This window comes from Engystomops pustulosus, chromosome 4 (assembly GCF_040894005.1).
Source record: "Engystomops pustulosus chromosome 4, aEngPut4.maternal, whole genome shotgun sequence".
NCBI classification, from domain to species: domain Eukaryota; kingdom Metazoa; phylum Chordata; class Amphibia; order Anura; family Leptodactylidae; genus Engystomops; species Engystomops pustulosus.
The window spans coordinates 91643052-91660308 of record NC_092414.1 but is presented as its reverse complement, the minus strand read 5'-3'; the positions used below and the strand labels follow the sequence as shown (position 1 = coordinate 91660308).

The following is a 17257-nucleotide window of genomic DNA, read 5'->3' as shown; positions in this document are numbered from 1 at the left end:
GCACATCGGGAAAAGTAGTGGCGGCTGGGGACCGAATACCGAGGGGCGGCCGCCGCCATGAGGTTGCGAAAGGCCTCGGTCTCTACTAGCCTATAGGGCAGCATCTCCAGGCTAAGCAATCTGGAGATGTGCACATTAAGGGCTTGGGCGTGCGGGTGGGTTGCACTATATTTGCGTTTCCGCTCCAGCGTCTGGGGTATGGAGAGCTGAACGCTGGTGGATGCTGTGGAGGATCGTGGAGGCGACGATGGGGTTTTTGTGCCAGGGTCCTGGGCAGGGGGCTGACTAGCAGCTGACACAGGGGAAGGAGCAGTGGTGTGCACGGCCGGAGGTGAACGGGCTTGTTGCCACTGAGTGGGGTGCTTAGCATTCATATGCCTGCGCATACTGGTGGTAGTTAAGCTAGTAGTGGTGGAACCCCTGCTGAGCCTGGTTTGGCAAATGTTGCACACCACAGTCCGTCGGTCATCCGGTGTTTCCTTAAAGAACCTCCACACTTCTGAAGATCTAGCCCTCGCCGCAAGAGCCCTCACCACGGGAGCTTCACTAGTTGACAGTGGCGCTGATGCACCAGCTCTGGCCCTGCCTCTCCGTCTGGCCCCACCACTGCCTCTTCCAACCTGTTCAGGTCGAGGACTCTCCTCCGTCTCAGAAGCACTGTGTTCACCCGGCCTCTCAACCCAGCTTGGGTCTGTCACCTCATCATCCTCCGATCCCTCAGTCTGCTCCCCCCTCGGACTTCCTGCCCTGACAACAACTTCCCCACTGTCTGACAACCGTGTCTCCTCATCGTCGGACACCTCTTTACACACTTCCACTACGTCAAGAAGGTCATCATCACCCACAGACTGTGACTGGTGGAAAACCTGGGCATCGGAAAATTGCTCAGCAGCAACCGGACAAGTGGTTTGTGACTGTGGGAAGGGTCCAGAAAACAGTTCCTCAGAGTATGCCGGTTCAAATGCCAAATTTTCCTGGGAGGGGGCAGACTGGGGAGGAGGAGGCTGAGGTGCAGGAGCTGGAGGAGTGGGGATTTCGGTGACATGGGTGGACTGCGTGGAAGACTGACTGGTGGTGGACAAATTGCTCGAAGCATTGTCAGCAATCCACGACATCACCTGTTCGCACTGTTCTGGCCTCAACAGTGCTCTACCACGAGTCCCAGTAACTTCAGACATGAACCTAGGGAGTGTAGCTCTGCGGCGTTCCCCTGCTCCCTCATCAGCAGGTGGTGTCTCACCCCGCCCAGGACCACGGCCTCTGACCCCTGCAGTAGTTGGACGCCCACGTCCCCGCCCTCGTCCTCTACCCCTAGCCCTCGGGTTAAACATTTTTAAAATGAGAGTTATAACTTTTTTTTTTTTTTACTTCTTTTTGTTTTTTTTTGTGTTTTTTTGTGTTTTTTTTTTTTTGTGTTTTTTGTTTTTTTTGAGTTTTTAAAACCAAACAATCCTATCCTATTGCTATGGCTATTTTCTAGCCAAGTATCAAAGGAAGCACACTACTATGCCAGATGAGATGACACTGAGTTATTGCCTAATAGAAATCCAACCCCTACTGAATTTTGCCACTTCGGCCTTTGCTATGGATATGTGCGCCACTAAGCGCAGAACACAGCGGTCGCAAGTCTCACTACAAATTGCTCAGAATTGGCAAGTACATGCACTGCAGAAACTACAGCCACCAGCAGATCAACCAGAAATCAAATATATAGAACGCTACTGTAGGCTTCAAGAAGCTGTTTGTATTCTCCTATGGCTATTTTCTAGCCAAGTATCAAAGGAAGCACACTACTATGCCAGATGAGATGACACTGAGTTATTGCCTAATAGAAATCCAACCCCTACTGAATTTTGCCACTTCGGCCTTTGCTATGGATATGTGCGCCACTAAGCGCAGAACACAGCGGTCGCAAGTCTCACTACAAATTGCTCAGAATTGGCAAGTACATGCACTGCAGAAACTACAGCCACCAGCAGATCAACCAGAAATCAAATATATAGAACGCTACTGTAGGCTTCAAGAAGCTGTTTGTATTCTCCTATGGCTATTTTCTAGCCAAGTATCAAAGGAAGCACACTACTATGCCAGATGAGATGACACTGAGTTATTGCCTAATAGAAATCCAACCCCTACTGAATTTTGCCACTTCGGCCTTTGCTATGGATATGTGCGCCACTAAGCGCAGAACACAGCGGTCGCAAGTCTCACTACAAATTGCTCAGAATTGGCAAGTACATGCACTGCAGAAACTACAGCCACCAGCAGATCAACCAGAAATCAAATATATAGAACGCTACTGTAGGCTTCAAGAAGCTGTTTGTATTCTCCTATGGCTATTTTCTAGCCAAGTATCAAAGGAAGCACACTACTATGCCAGATGAGATGACACTGAGTTATTGCCTAATAGAAATCCAACCCCTACTGAATTTTGCCACTTCGGCCTTTGCTATGGATATGTGCGCCACTAAGCGCAGAACACAGCGGTCGCAAGTCTCACTACAAATTGCTCAGAATTGGCAAGTACATGCACTGCAGAAACTACAGCCACCAGCAGATCAACCAGAAATCAAATATATAGAACGCTACTGTAGGCTTCAAGAAGCTGTTTGTATTCTCCTATGGCTATTTTCTAGCCAAGTATCAAAGGAAGCACACTACTATGCCAGATGAGATGACACTGAGTTATTGCCTAATAGAAATCCAACCCCTACTGAATTTTGCCACTTCGGCCTTTGCTATGGATATGTGCGCCACTAAGCGCAGAACACAGCGGTCGCAAGTCTCACTACAAATTGCTCAGAATTGGCAAGTACATGCACTGCAGAAACTACAGCCACCAGCAGATCAACCAGAAATCAAATATATAGAACGCTACTGTAGGCTTCAAGAAGCTGTTTGTATTCTCCTATGGCTATTTTCTAGCCAAGTATCAAAGGAAGCACACTACTATGCCAGATGAGATGACACTGAGTTATTGCCTAATAGAAATCCAACCCCTACTGAATTTTGCCACTTCGGCCTTTGCTATGGATATGTGCGCCACTAAGCGCAGAACACAGCGGTCGCAAGTCTCACTACAAATTGCTCAGAATTGGCAAGTACATGCACTGCAGAAACTACAGCCACCAGCAGATCAACCAGAAATCAAATATATAGAACGCTACTGTAGGCTTCAAGAAGCTGTTTGTATTCTCCTATGGCTATTTTCTAGCCAAGTATCAAAGGAAGCACACTACTATGCCAGATGAGATGACACTGAGTTATTGCCTAATAGAAATCCAACCCCTACTGAATTTTGCCACTTCGGCCTTTGCTATGGATATGTGCGCCACTAAGCGCAGAACACAGCGGTCGCAAGTCTCACTACAAATTGTTTAGAATTGGCAAGTACATGCACTGCAGAAACTACAGCCACCAGCAGATCAACCAGAAATCAAATATATAGAACGCTACTGTAGGCTTCAAGAAGCTGTTTGTATTCTCCTATGGCTATTTTCTAGCCAAGTATCAAAGGAAGCACACTACTATGCCAGATGAGATGACACTGAGTTATTGCCTAATAGAAATCCAACCCCTACTGAATTTTGCCACTTCGGCCTTTGCTATGGATATGTGCGCCACTAAGCGCAGAACACAGCGGTCGCAAGTCTCACTACAAATTGCTCAGAATTGGCAAGTACATGCACTGCAGAAACTACAGCCACCAGCAGATCAACCAGAAATCAAATATATAGAACGCTACTGTAGGCTTCAAGAAGCTGTTTGTATTCTCCTATGGCTATTTTCTAGCCAAGTATCAAAGGAAGCACACTACTATGCCAGATGAGATGACACTGAGTTATTGCCTAATAGAAATCCAACCCCTACTGAATTTTGCCACTTCGGCCTTTGCTATGGATATGTGCGCCACTAAGCGCAGAACACAGCGGTCGCAAGTCTCACTACAAATTGCTCAGAATTGGCAAGTACATGCACTGCAGAAACTACAGCCACCAGCAGATCAACCAGAAATCAAATATATAGAACGCTACTGTAGGCTTCAAGAAGCTGTTTGTATTCTCCTATGGCTATTTTCTAGCCAAGTATCAAAGGAAGCACACTACTATGCCAGATGAGATGACACTGAGTTATTGCCTAATAGAAATCCAACCCCTACTGAATTTTCCCACTTCGGCCTTTGCTATGGATATGTGCGCCACTAAGCGCAGAACACAGCGGTCGCAAGTCTCACTACAAATTGCTCAGAATTGGCAAGTACATGCACTGCAGAAACTACAGCCACCAGCAGATCAACCAGAAATCAAATATATAGAACGCTACTGTAGGCTTCAAGAAGCTGTTTGTATTCTCCTATGGCTATTTTCTAGCCAAGTATCAAAGGAAGCACACTACTATGCCAGATGAGATGACACTGAGTTATTGCCTAATAGAAATCCAACCCCTACTGAATTTTGCCACTTCGGCCTTTGCTATGGATATGTGCGCCACTAAGCGCAGAACACAGCGGTCGCAAGTCTCACTACAAATTGCTCAGAATTGGCAAGTACATGCACTGCAGAAACTACAGCCACCAGCAGATCAACCAGAAATCAAATATATAGAACGCTACTGTAGGCTTCAAGAAGCTGTTTGTATTCTCCTATGGCTATTTTCTAGCCAAGTATCAAAGGAAGCACACTACTATGCCAGATGAGATGACACTGAGTTATTGCCTAATAGAAATCCAACCCCTACTGAATTTTGCCACTTCGGCCTTTGCTATGGATATGTGCGCCACTAAGCGCAGAACACAGCGGTCGCAAGTCTCACTACAAATTGCTCAGAATTGGCAAGTACATGCACTGCAGAAACTACAGCCACCAGCAGATCAACCAGAAATCAAATATATAGAACGCTACTGTAGGCTTCAAGAAGCTGTTTGTATTCTCCTATGGCTATTTTCTAGCCAAGTATCAAAGGAAGCACACTACTATGCCAGATGAGATGACACTGAGTTATTGCCTAATAGAAATCCAACCCCTACTGAATTTTGCCACTTCGGCCTTTGCTATGGATATGTGCGCCACTAAGCGCAGAACACAGCGGTCGCAAGTCTCACTACAAATTGCTCAGAATTGGCAAGTACATGCACTGCAGAAACTACAGCCACCAGCAGATCAACCAGAAATCAAATATATAGAACGCTACTGTAGGCTTCAAGAAGCTGTTTGTATTCTCCTATGGCTATTTTCTAGCCAAGTATCAAAGGAAGCACACTACTATGCCAGATGAGATGACACTGAGTTATTGCCTAATAGAAATCCAACCCCTACTGAATTTTCCCACTTCGGCCTTTGCTATGGATATGTGCGCCACTAAGCGCAGAACACAGCGGTCGCAAGTCTCACTACAAATTGCTCAGAATTGGCAAGTACATGCACTGCAGAAACTACAGCCACCAGCAGATCAACCAGAAATCAAATATATAGAACGCTACTGTAGGCTTCAAGAAGCTGTTTGTATTCTCCTATGGCTATTTTCTAGCCAAGTATCAAAGGAAGCACACTACTATGCCAGATGAGATGACACTGAGTTATTGCCTAATAGAAATCCAACCCCTACTGAATTTTGCCACTTCGGCCTTTGCTATGGATATGTGCGCCACTAAGCGCAGAACACAGCGGTCGCAAGTCTCACTACAAATTGCTCAGAATTGGCAAGTACATGCACTGCAGAAACTACAGCCACCAGCAGATCAACCAGAAATCAAATATATAGAACGCTACTGTAGGCTTCAAGAAGCTGTTTGTATTCTCCTATGGCTATTTTCTAGCCAAGTATCAAAGGAAGCACACTACTATGCCAGATGAGATGACACTGAGTTATTGCCTAATAGAAATCCAACCCCTACTGAATTTTGCCACTTCGGCCTTTGCTATGGATATGTGCGCCACTAAGCGCAGAACACAGCGGTCGCAAGTCTCACTACAAATTGCTCAGAATTGGCAAGTACATGCACTGCAGAAACTACAGCCACCAGCAGATCAACCAGAAATCAAATATATAGAACGCTACTGTAGGCTTCAAGAAGCTGTTTGTATTCTCCTATGGCTATTTTCTAGCCAAGTATCAAAGGAAGCACACTACTATGCCAGATGAGATGACACTGAGTTATTGCCTAATAGAAATCCAACCCCTACTGAATTTTGCCACTTCGGCCTTTGCTATGGATATGTGCGCCACTAAGCGCAGAACACAGCGGTCGCAAGTCTCACTACAAATTGCTCAGAATTGGCAAGTACATGCACTGCAGAAACTACAGCCACCAGCAGATCAACCAGAAATCAAATATATAGAACGCTACTGTAGGCTTCAAGAAGCTGTTTGTATTCTCCTATGGCTATTTTCTAGCCAAGTATCAAAGGAAGCACACTACTATGCCAGATGAGATGACACTGAGTTATTGCCTAATAGAAATCCAACCCCTACTGAATTTTCCCACTTCGGTCTTTGCTATGGATATGTGTGCCACTAAGAGCTAAACACAACGGTAGCAAGTCCCCCTGCTAATTCCTCACAAAATGGTAAAAGATGCAAATTAAAATAAAAAAAGTAGAACGTTATTGTAGCCCTAAGAAGGGCTGTTGGGTTCTTTGAGAATCACTCCTGCCTAACAGTAAGCTAATAGAACACCCTAACGCTTTCCCTGACCAGCAGCAGCTCTCTCCCTAGCGGCATCCAGAGACAGAATGATCCGAGCAGCGCGGCCAGCGGCTAGTCTATCCCAGGGTCACCTGATCTGGCCAGCCAACCACTGCTATCGACGTGTAAGGGTACCACGTCATGCTGGGTGGAGTGCAGAGTCTCCTGGCTTGTGATTGGCTCTGTTTCTGGCCGCCAAAAAGCAAAACGGCGGGAGCTGCCATTTTCTCGAGCGGGCGAAGTATTCGTCCGAGTAACGAGCAGTTTCGAGTACCCTAATGCTCGACCGAGCATCAAGCTCGGACGAGCATGTTCGCTCATCTCTAATCTGTAACTTTCAGGATATTGGGATGTACATATGACAGTATAGCAAAAGCTATTTTAATATTTATGTAATTTGTCCTGATCTTCCTCATCTCGCAATGTGGAACCTCTCTGTAATTAAAAATACTAATTTACATAAATATTTAGAGTGCGTGGTGACATTCCTACATGAATATTTGTCGATTCATTACTTCTCGTACCTTTATTTATTCAACCCTATTCTGGAATATATTAATTTGTACATTCATTTGCATAGGTAATCATCAAGCTGCACTGATTACATCTACATCTTAATGGTAGGAGAATGGAGGCATTATATTTGGGGCATGACAGCACATCTGTAAAGGAACTGAAAGGTGGAAACAATTTCCATGCATCTGCAAAATCTGTGAGCAAATAAACGGAAATGTATGCAGATAATGTCTGGTTATTGCAAATTCTGGCAAAATTTACATGTGTATATGGCCCTTTACATCGAAATCGAAAGACTCAGGGTAATTAATGTCAACCAGTGATTTATAGGAAAAATATAGATGTTTATGCTCTCTTTAAGCTAATGGAGTACTTATACTCTTTCAGGTTTTCACCTTCAATAGTATAAAAGATCTTGTTTGGCCACACTGTTTGAATCGTAGGGAACTGCTCTCATGGTAGTATTTGAGTCAGTTTTTTGCATTAGTATTTCTAAACCAAAACTAGAAACGGATTATGATTTAGGATTTTCGAGATGTACACAGTTATATACCCAATTGTGGTTTGGTAGAGGAGAGTTACTTTAAAGTATTATCTGATGTCTTACTCAATCAGTCCAAGAAGTAGTAAGACTGTTAGTTGATAGTTTGCACAATAATATATAATAATAAAATATAATAATATCTAATAATAATAAATACTTTGGCTATATATATATATATATATATATATATATATATATATATATATATATATATGTATATATATATATATATATACTGTATATATATATTCCTTTTTCTACTACATAGAAGAATTTAAAGAGACTTTGAAGAATTATTCCGCAATGTAGAGATGTAACTTTAAAGCTCAAACTACATTCTGTCCTTCATGGGTTAAGTTGTGTCCCCTATAACCTTCTAACTAATTTTATTTGGTGTTACTAAACAAATCTTGTCTTCTCACATCTACAAAGCAAGAGACCTAACACTAAGAGTTCAAACAATGAAACAGTCAGTATTCTTTAATGAAGAACTTGGGTCCTTAAGTCAGAGGTTTTGCAGCAAGAAGACATAATTAAGAGGAAAGTAACTTTAAGTCAACATTTATTACTTCAATCATACATGTAACTCAGTTGGGAAAGATAAAAACAATTCAATTTATGAATAATTTATAATGTACAGTACACAGAACAGCATTTCAAGAATTGGCAGCACTACTTTATAATCTTTGGCTTGAGATGGTGAACGATTCTTTATTTATGATCAGTATAAGCTCTATAACATTACAATACACATTTTCTACATAAATGTCATTATACAAGCAAATGACTTCATTAAAAGGCACATTAAAACCTGAAGGAAGAATCCACACAATGATGAAGCACAAATGGTATAATTATGTTATTACTATACAGGTGATAACAATTACCTCTTACAGCATAAGACTAGGCTTGTAAGCATTTGAGATTATGTGGATCTTCTGTGGTGAACAATGAAGATTTACAGATGAAGCAGGGTTAAGCTTGTCATGTGAAAGAATCCAGTGAACATCGCAATATGTACTTTAGGGTTTTAAATAGGATCTAAAAGAGCTATAGTTATAATCGTCCCCTCAGTAACATACACAAGCAGAAGCGCGCAATGTCTTCCTCTATTGACATAACTGATGATTACAAGGACACTGTAATCACTTTACATTATCGGACACCCATTGACCATCAAGGGACATTCCTATCAACAATGTATGTCTATAGTAGGCTACATCTTTAATAATATAATAACTATAAATGGTCCTAACATTATAAAATCATCTTTGTAATTTATAATTACAGAGGCAAGCCAATCATTGGGGAATGGTACTTTGAAAACAATGCAAATGAAAAAGATAAATTAAAAAATAAGTAGAATGGAATTGTCCCTTTGATGTGACCCACTTACATAGGACAGCACATTTAATGAGTAACTAAATATCAGAAAAAAAAAATATTTCAAAATGAATAATGCAGGTGATAATAGTAAATATTATTCATTAAAGGAAATATATCAACCAAATTAAGTCACCTAAGATCTGGGAAATAAAATTGATCCACTGTTTCATTTAAAAAATAACTTTTCTAAATATGTAAATTAATTAAGGGGGAAATACGCCAGGGGCATCACCATAGCTCTTTCCCCCTCTGCACCTTCTTTGGCAGCCGGTGACATCATCTGACTCTTTCCAGATCACGCACATGTGGGTTGAGATCATCATTGCGCAGCTGGATTCTAAACCCAAGAGCAGCTTCAGAAACTGAGCTCTGTGTCACAGCCTCCCGCAGGATTTGAGAGAGCTGGTAGACGGTCCAGAGTTGGAGGTAGTTAAGAAGTGCTCCACTGGTTGTGTATTAGGCAATGATGCGGGAGCCTGAACGGGCTATGTTGATGCTCTCTGCAGGAGTTCAACTTTATTTACATTTTTTTTTAAAGCCAATGCCAGAATCTCTAGTTCTAAGACTAGGTGACGCTGGTTTATCATCTTCAGTTCTTATTATAGATTACCTTTTGAAAAAATGCAGCTTCTCTGTGTCTTGTTTCTGCTCTTTCTCCTCCAGTAAGAAAAGTATCTAAAAGCACTGATAGCTCTGTCCACCTCAGGGAGATAATAAGACTAATGATTAACTACTTCCATGCGCGCACATTTCTACCTTGATGATTTTGCTCTTTGAAGAAGACTATTCAAAGACAGTGTGTAAAGAGTTAAGTCATTAGAAAATTATCAGGTTCTTATGTGATAAGCTGCCAGTGGTGTATGGAGAGAGCAAGCTGATTTACAGAAACGGCTTAAGTAAGGAAGAAAGACAGGGTAAAAGGAAGGACACAGGAATGGATTTATTTAGCAAAGTATGTTCATTTGCTATGCCAGCACTATGACTCAACATGTTCTGGTGGTGAGATATTAGGCTAATAACTTGCACTAACAAACAAGTCTATAGGATGCTCTATTGCAGATAGGATAAAGTGAACTTTTAAATACTTTTCTTTCTGTTGTTAGGTTTCACAGGACAAAGCTAATCACTTATATCTGTACAAATATCGAACAACTAGATCAGCACTTCACATTGATTTACTTATTTAAGCAATTAGACATCTCTATTGCACTCGTATTTCATGAGGTTTCAAGTTGGAAAACAAGTGTATTTGTTTGGATTCCCATTATTAGCTACAATGCACAGAAACCTCTTTGCTAATGTGACGGCAAATAGAAACACGACTAAGCATTTTATTCAGATTGTTTTTCCAGCTGTTTTCACTCACTGCTTGATTTACAGAGATGGATAAGACTAGAAGTACTTTGATTTTACTGGCAAACTAAATAATGATGTAAAAGGAAATGTTACACAGAAGGTATCAAACTACTTACACTATATCATTAGTCTCACCAAGGTGTCAGTAGAAGGGAAACATAGTTCATATGTTATACACTATCTATAGTGTGGATATGCTGGGAATTTATTGCACAGGTAGTATGTTGCAAAAATATATTTTTTTTTACCATTGCTGTAGATCTACGTTAACACGTTTCATTAAACACAAGTCCATTAAATATTGGATCCACACTCATCTTAATAATTTTCCATCCATCTGGATAAGGGGTCATAATGGGACCCACATCTGTTTTAAGAATTTGAGTCTCCCGAACTATCACATGGGTGTAGCATGAAGTAGGTGGAGTTATTTGACTCCCAGGTGTCCAAGATCAGAAAGCCACTTAGAAACAACAGGGAAAATAATCGGGTTTGTATACAGTTAGACACAGAGTATATTGAATGAGATAGATTTACCTATATTAATAAAATGATTAAGGCATAAATAACTTTAAAGGTAGAAATGTGGGGGATTGTTGCTCTTCGTGCTTTTGACCCAGTCTACCCATGTGTATTTTTGAAGATATATTTAGAATAAAAAAACTGTATGATGTCTGTATTAGTACAGTATTACTAAAGGGAGACATTTTGTTCACATGACTAACAAAAAGTGTCTTCTGTAGAGCAAGCAAGCAATATAATTTTATGTGATATTCCTATAGGTACAACATTTAGTATGCTTTGTCAGAGACAAGTGTCAATGATGAGTCAAGGATCTTAATTTTTTCAGCTCTGTAAAGGAAAATCAGATCAGCTAAATGACATATGTGTATAATATGGAACCTCATGAGTGCGCAGCAACCCAGATATTTGTAGACCTTTTAGTAGACCTTTATGTGCTTACTTCATGCGGAGGGTGCTCAGTTAACCTCAAGTACAGCAATAGTAGTTAATTAAATTTATATATTTAGTAAATGTATATTAATAAATTATAGCACTTTACATTAAACTGGTATATTTTTAAATAGATTTTTAAAAAAATAATAATTTTTTAATATCTTACAACAGAGAAATCAATATCTTACAACTGATAATATGGTCACGTTTTTACGGGGTTTTGGAGCAAAAAAGTAAAAAAAATACTGTTTATTGCTCATAAATCTTCTACAAGTAGTATATTTCAATTAAATTATTACTGTTTTCACAGTTCAATAACAATAAACAATGTTTTTCTCCATGGATTGGTCACAAAAAGGTAGTTTTGGTAGTGTTTACCCCTGTCAATAAGCTTTTTTACATTATGGATGGTGTCGGAAGCAGACAACTCTATCTGTAGTGTGTCTTGCTTTAATGCAGGTGCTTCTCTCATAGAAAGTACATGCCTGCATGTTTTTGGCTTTAATCCATAGTGTGAAAAAGATGAGACTAGGGTCAGTGGTAGAACAATACCTTTTAATGATTATTCATTATTTTTTTTTGCCTGAAAACCCCCCTTTAAGATGAAATGTATTGATGACATCTATTATCAGCCACTACTTTTCAAATTCCCAAATATTTATTCATTTTTGCTAAAGCATCACAGACAGTGTTCAGGTCACATCGCAAGTCTTGCACCACATTTTCAATGCTACGGGTGTCCTTAAGAATTTCGATACTCTGGGTGTAAGGATTGAAGTATACTGAGAATGGACGGGTGATTGACTTTGCAAACTCTCTATGGGATTTAAAGACAGAAAAAAAATGAATTAAATTCTTATGGTAATGAAGAAATGCTTTATAGAATTTTTCCCAAGTCTTCCTTTTCCCAATAACTGAATTTACCTCATCTTTTCCTTTGCTTCATCAAAGCTTTCTGACACAAAGTACAAATCCTGAAAGGTGGTGATAATACATTCTTGCAAGCAAGTTGTCTTTGGATCAAACGTTTTCACAATAGCTTTGTCAGACAAGGCATGCTGCAAAAAGAAAAACCAAACACACCTCTTAGAATAGCGCTTAGGGGAGTGAAGCCAAACAAATCAGTTACTTGCTGTAGAATAGTAACATTTTAGAAGCAGGTGCCTCATTTTGAAAATGTGATGTGAATATTTTAAGTTGCTCATATCATAAATTAACAGTTGTGCATGTAAGCCTTACAAACACTGTACTTAAAAAGATTCTTCTGTATTACATAATATCATCATGTTTAAAACATTCGATGAAAACAGAAGACAAATGTAGTTTTATGTAGAGACCTTTATAGTCTTGACCCACTTGCTGGGCAAAGAGCACAGAGTTCTTCAGGATTAGAATAAAGGTTCTTGCTTTTTACAGTGGAACACCTGTCTATGGGGAGTAAATGATACTGTAGCTTGGCCCTATTGGTGTAAATGGAGATGATTTCTAATATCAAAACATCTGTAGACAGGTCTGACACGGTCTATGGAAAAAAAAGCATCCAATCCTGGAGTTCCAGGCCAGTAAAGACTCCACAACGGATGATGTGGCCTCTCAGCGTGAAGTTCTCCAAATGTCTGAAGAAGTAAAGGCCAACTAATGAAATGTAATCTTTCTGCTGTGCTGGTTGACTATATGACAAATATGTTGATACAGATGTTGGATATGAAACCCTGTAGGTTCTTCCAGAGTGAGACTGACTGCATATAATTCTACAAATCTATATCAAGTGACAAGTTCCATTTGGCAGGGGAAAGGTTTCCATCATCCATCATAGAATTTTTTACTCCACATATTCCAATGTCACCAGTTCTTGGACGATTTTTAAGATCAAACTCACAGAAATAAAGTTAAAAGTAGTTGTTCATAAACTAGGTGTCACAGATGCACCTGCGATCCTTGTCATGGATCGCAGGCACACCCGTGCCTCCCTGTTTGGTGCGGCGCACCCTGGAAGAGGGGCCCTAAAGGGGGGGGGGGACTGTCACAGATGCACCTGCGATCCTTGTCGCGGATCGCAAGCACACCCATGCTTTCCCGTGTGGTGTGGTGCCCCCCGACTCAGACTTACCTTTCCACGGGCCTGCTTCCTTTCTGACTAGTCCATGCGCATACCCGTTCCTAGGGCTCCCACACGCTGACTCTCCTGGACTTAAAGGGCCAGCATCCTCCTGATTGGCCTGGCTCAGCCTTATAATCCAGCACCTCCCTTCCTTCCTTGCCAGATCTTCAGATTTTTCCAAGGAACTTCCAAGGTTTCCAGACCTCACTTCCCATAGCCGTTCCTGTTGAAGAGAAAGTCCTTCTAGCATTTCCAGATGCTCCTGTGTCTCCAGCATTCCCCGATGCTCCTTTATGTCTCCAGCGTTCCTAGATGCTTCCAAGTCACCAGCATTCCTCCGTGGGCCTGTCCATTCTTATCTGGACCTGCTATCCTGCTACCTTAGCTATCACCGCGGGCCTAGTTGCACCTGTGGAACGACCTGGTGGCCCTCACCAATGCAAGACCATCCTGCTTTGTGGCGGGCTCTAGTGAAGACTAGGTGCCCCTTACACTCCAGTCCCAGGTGTCAGCTAGTACCATCATTTACTGCGGTGGTCGACTGACTCTTCCCAAAGAGACTTACCTACAGGTACTTCCCAGTAGTACCTCTTCCTCTGTGACACTAGGTTACTTTTCCACACATGCATTCCACTAAGGGCTGTACTGGCTCTCAGGACTATCAGTCTACACCCCATCTTTCTCCTCCTAAGCTTCTCAATATCTTCCCTATGGCCTTTTTACAGTGCAAGTGCTCAATAGCCCATAATGAAAGAGAAAAAAATTGAAGATTAATTTAGTGCAAAGTAAAAATTAATGTGTGTCTCAGCCCATGTGTCCAGCATCTCCGGCGTGTCTGGCCGAGATGAGAGAAATACCAGAGACATAGGCTAAGTCACACATGAATAGCATACACCCCTTGTTACAAGCTACTCCATCTGGCAGGCTGCCCTGTGAACTTACAAAATTCTAGGGAAAAGAAGCATCCATTTTTTTTATTATAAAACCGTTTGGGCGCAAGTTAGTATAGTGCTATTAGAACCTGTCATAAGGTTTATTAGAGAAAATCTGGTTACAGGTTCCCTTTAAGTTGCAATAAAACTAAAATATTAAATATAACAGTGCATTGTCTGGCATAGAGACGTTTCTGTTTCAAGACAATTTAGAATCTTCAAAAACACTCTACAAACAATACTCTCGAAATAATATACTGCATAGGTAATTGTTAAAAACAAGACATTTAAGCTTGTTTAGTTCTTTTTTCGTTACATTTCTTTTAATTACGTGGATACGATATAAGTTTCGTAAATGTCCTTATAGCTTAAAAACAACATTAAGGAAAAGACACTATAAAAATGGAAATGCTATTTATGTTCTAGTAAACCATGGCAAAAATAATGTAAATGTCATTTAATTGCAATAAAAATAGCACCAATTATCTGTGCTAACGAGAATAGGTGGTATGACAGTGTTCTGAGTCTTTCAAGGTGCTACTTTTGTTTTCCATCGTCCCTTCATCAAATCAAATCTTTTATTGTGTTCCAAAGCTGGTATTCTTTAACAATGTGTTACTTCCCTGGCTATAATGGTATTTTCTTTCTACCTCCCCCCTTTCACTTGTCTTATTTTGATTTCTGCATCAGATGTCCTAGTTGCAATTTAAAAATAGAACATTATGGCCCACGTTTACTAAGGTTCTTGTGCCAGTTTTCTGTCAGACTTTGCACATTCTTTTATGTGCAAACTGCTTGCACAAATATTTAAGAAGTGTTAGCACCACATATGTGACGCATGTGACTCATTTATGTTGTGGCTGCACTATACAAAATTCTGCACTGAAAGGGGCTTTCTGGAGCACAGTCGGACTGTATGACACATTTATCATGCACAGATTCCCACAGAATTGTGTCACACGCCCTATGGTACAGGTACACCAAAAAATAGTTGGTGCACTCTGTCAGGGCAATGCAGGAAGCGCAGATTCATGAAGAACGTGCACCAGAACGTTGCCTGTGAACGTGCGCACGCTTCATAGGCAAACTCCACATAGATAAATGTGGGCCTATATATCAAGAAATTGTGACCACAGAAGAACACCTGCATATTATAAAACCAATATTATGTAATTCATATAATGACTTAAAGTACAACAGTCTGTTCTAACCAATAGCATGGTTACTTTACACAGCTTAGTATCATCTGCAAATATTGAAACTTGACTGTGTAAACCCATTACAAGGTCATTAATAAAAATATTAAAAAGAAGTGGCCCCAATACTGACCCCTGTGGCACTCCACTGCTAACGTCAACCCAATTTGAGAATGTGCCTTTAATGACGACCCTCTGTTTTCTATCACTAAGCTAATTACTTACCCAAATACACAGATTTTCCCCTAGTCCCAGCAGTCTCATTTTATGTACCAACCTTTTATATGGCACTGTGTCAAATGCCTTTGAAAAGTCCAGATATACAACATCCAATCTAGTACCAATCTAAAATGTTTTTCTTACCATTCCCCAAAGTGCTAGACATATTTAAGTGCTAGACATTTCTTCAGAATACTCACCTTGTGATAGATAACCAGGTCTTCTGTTATTAATATTGCAAGTTATATTATACATTGCCATTGGCTTCTTAAGAGAGCAATACATATTATAAATTGACATCTGCTTATTAGGATTGCAAGTCATATTATACATTGTTATCTGCTTTTTATGCCAATACAATACCCCGAAGATACAGAGCACGCTGTGACCTGTGGTGCACTTCATATCCACTAAAGGATCTGCGCTTTCAATACTCACACGCCATTGCAGCTATTCACTCCACAGACGCCCGAGTGTCGACAACTGTCTTTGGTGTGTGGATTTCATTAGTGCACTTAACTTTTTCTTTCAAAGAATATTCTTTATCGTTATCAGTGACTTAGTCTTATCTTATTTAATATCACCGATCCGTTACAACTACAATCAGCAGGTTTTGCAGTACTACACACCACTTGTATAGATTATTCAAATAGCCCAATCTATTAACATATAGATATAAAACTATTACCTGTGCCAGCAGTTTATCCTTTTATTACATTTTTGGTTTTGGGATTTAGATAACTAGATTATTGTTCAGCACCACTGTCAGTAATGTCCAATTAAAGTTACATTAGATTGAATGGGATGAGTGCCACATCTTACCTTGTGAACTGTGTGGACTCATTCAGTACTGCACCATAGGTTATTTGATTAAAGGGAATTGGAGGCATAGAATAGCCAAAGCTCACAGTATCATAAATTGCAGTAATGCAGATTGCAGAATTGGACAGGTTGTGGGTATTCTGGCAAATGCATCTGGTTAAAGCCATCTCATAGACCATGCTTCATAGACCAAGTTCAGGCTAAACAGATAGCATCATAAATCACTCTGGTGCTTCCAAATCAGTTCAGCCAAGCTGAGGTTTGGCAAAAAGTTTGTTGTGACACAGAACATTATTTTCTTTAACCACTCATGAAAGTGTGAGTTTCTATTGTAAGAAGCTGCATAAAATACCTGAATCAAAGAAAATATATTTTCTCCAGAGATTACTCTGTTAGTGGTCAGTATGAGTTTTCGCAAATACCTGGTGAATGTTACCTTTACAGAATGCATAGCACCTAGTGCTGAAAGAAAGATAATAGAATGGGACTGTTTTTAATGAAATGTATGTTTTGTGAGGTTCCATTACCCTCCTGGGTCTTGAAA

General features: G+C 40.5%; 1 protein-coding gene across 1 annotated transcript in view; it reads right to left on the bottom strand.

The window, feature by feature from the left end:
* Positions 1-8318: 8318 nt before the first annotated feature.
* TPH2 (tryptophan hydroxylase 2) overlaps positions 8319-17257 on the bottom strand; it is a 210677-nt gene continuing 201738 nt past the window's right edge. The window contains exons 10-11 of the mRNA XM_072146721.1: positions 12368-12501; positions 8319-12260 (exon numbers count right to left, since the gene is read on the bottom strand). Coding sequence (XP_072002822.1) covers positions 12086-12260; positions 12368-12501 — 309 coding nt within the window. The 3' untranslated portion in view covers positions 8319-12085. The remainder of the gene's footprint in view (positions 12261-12367; positions 12502-17257) is intronic.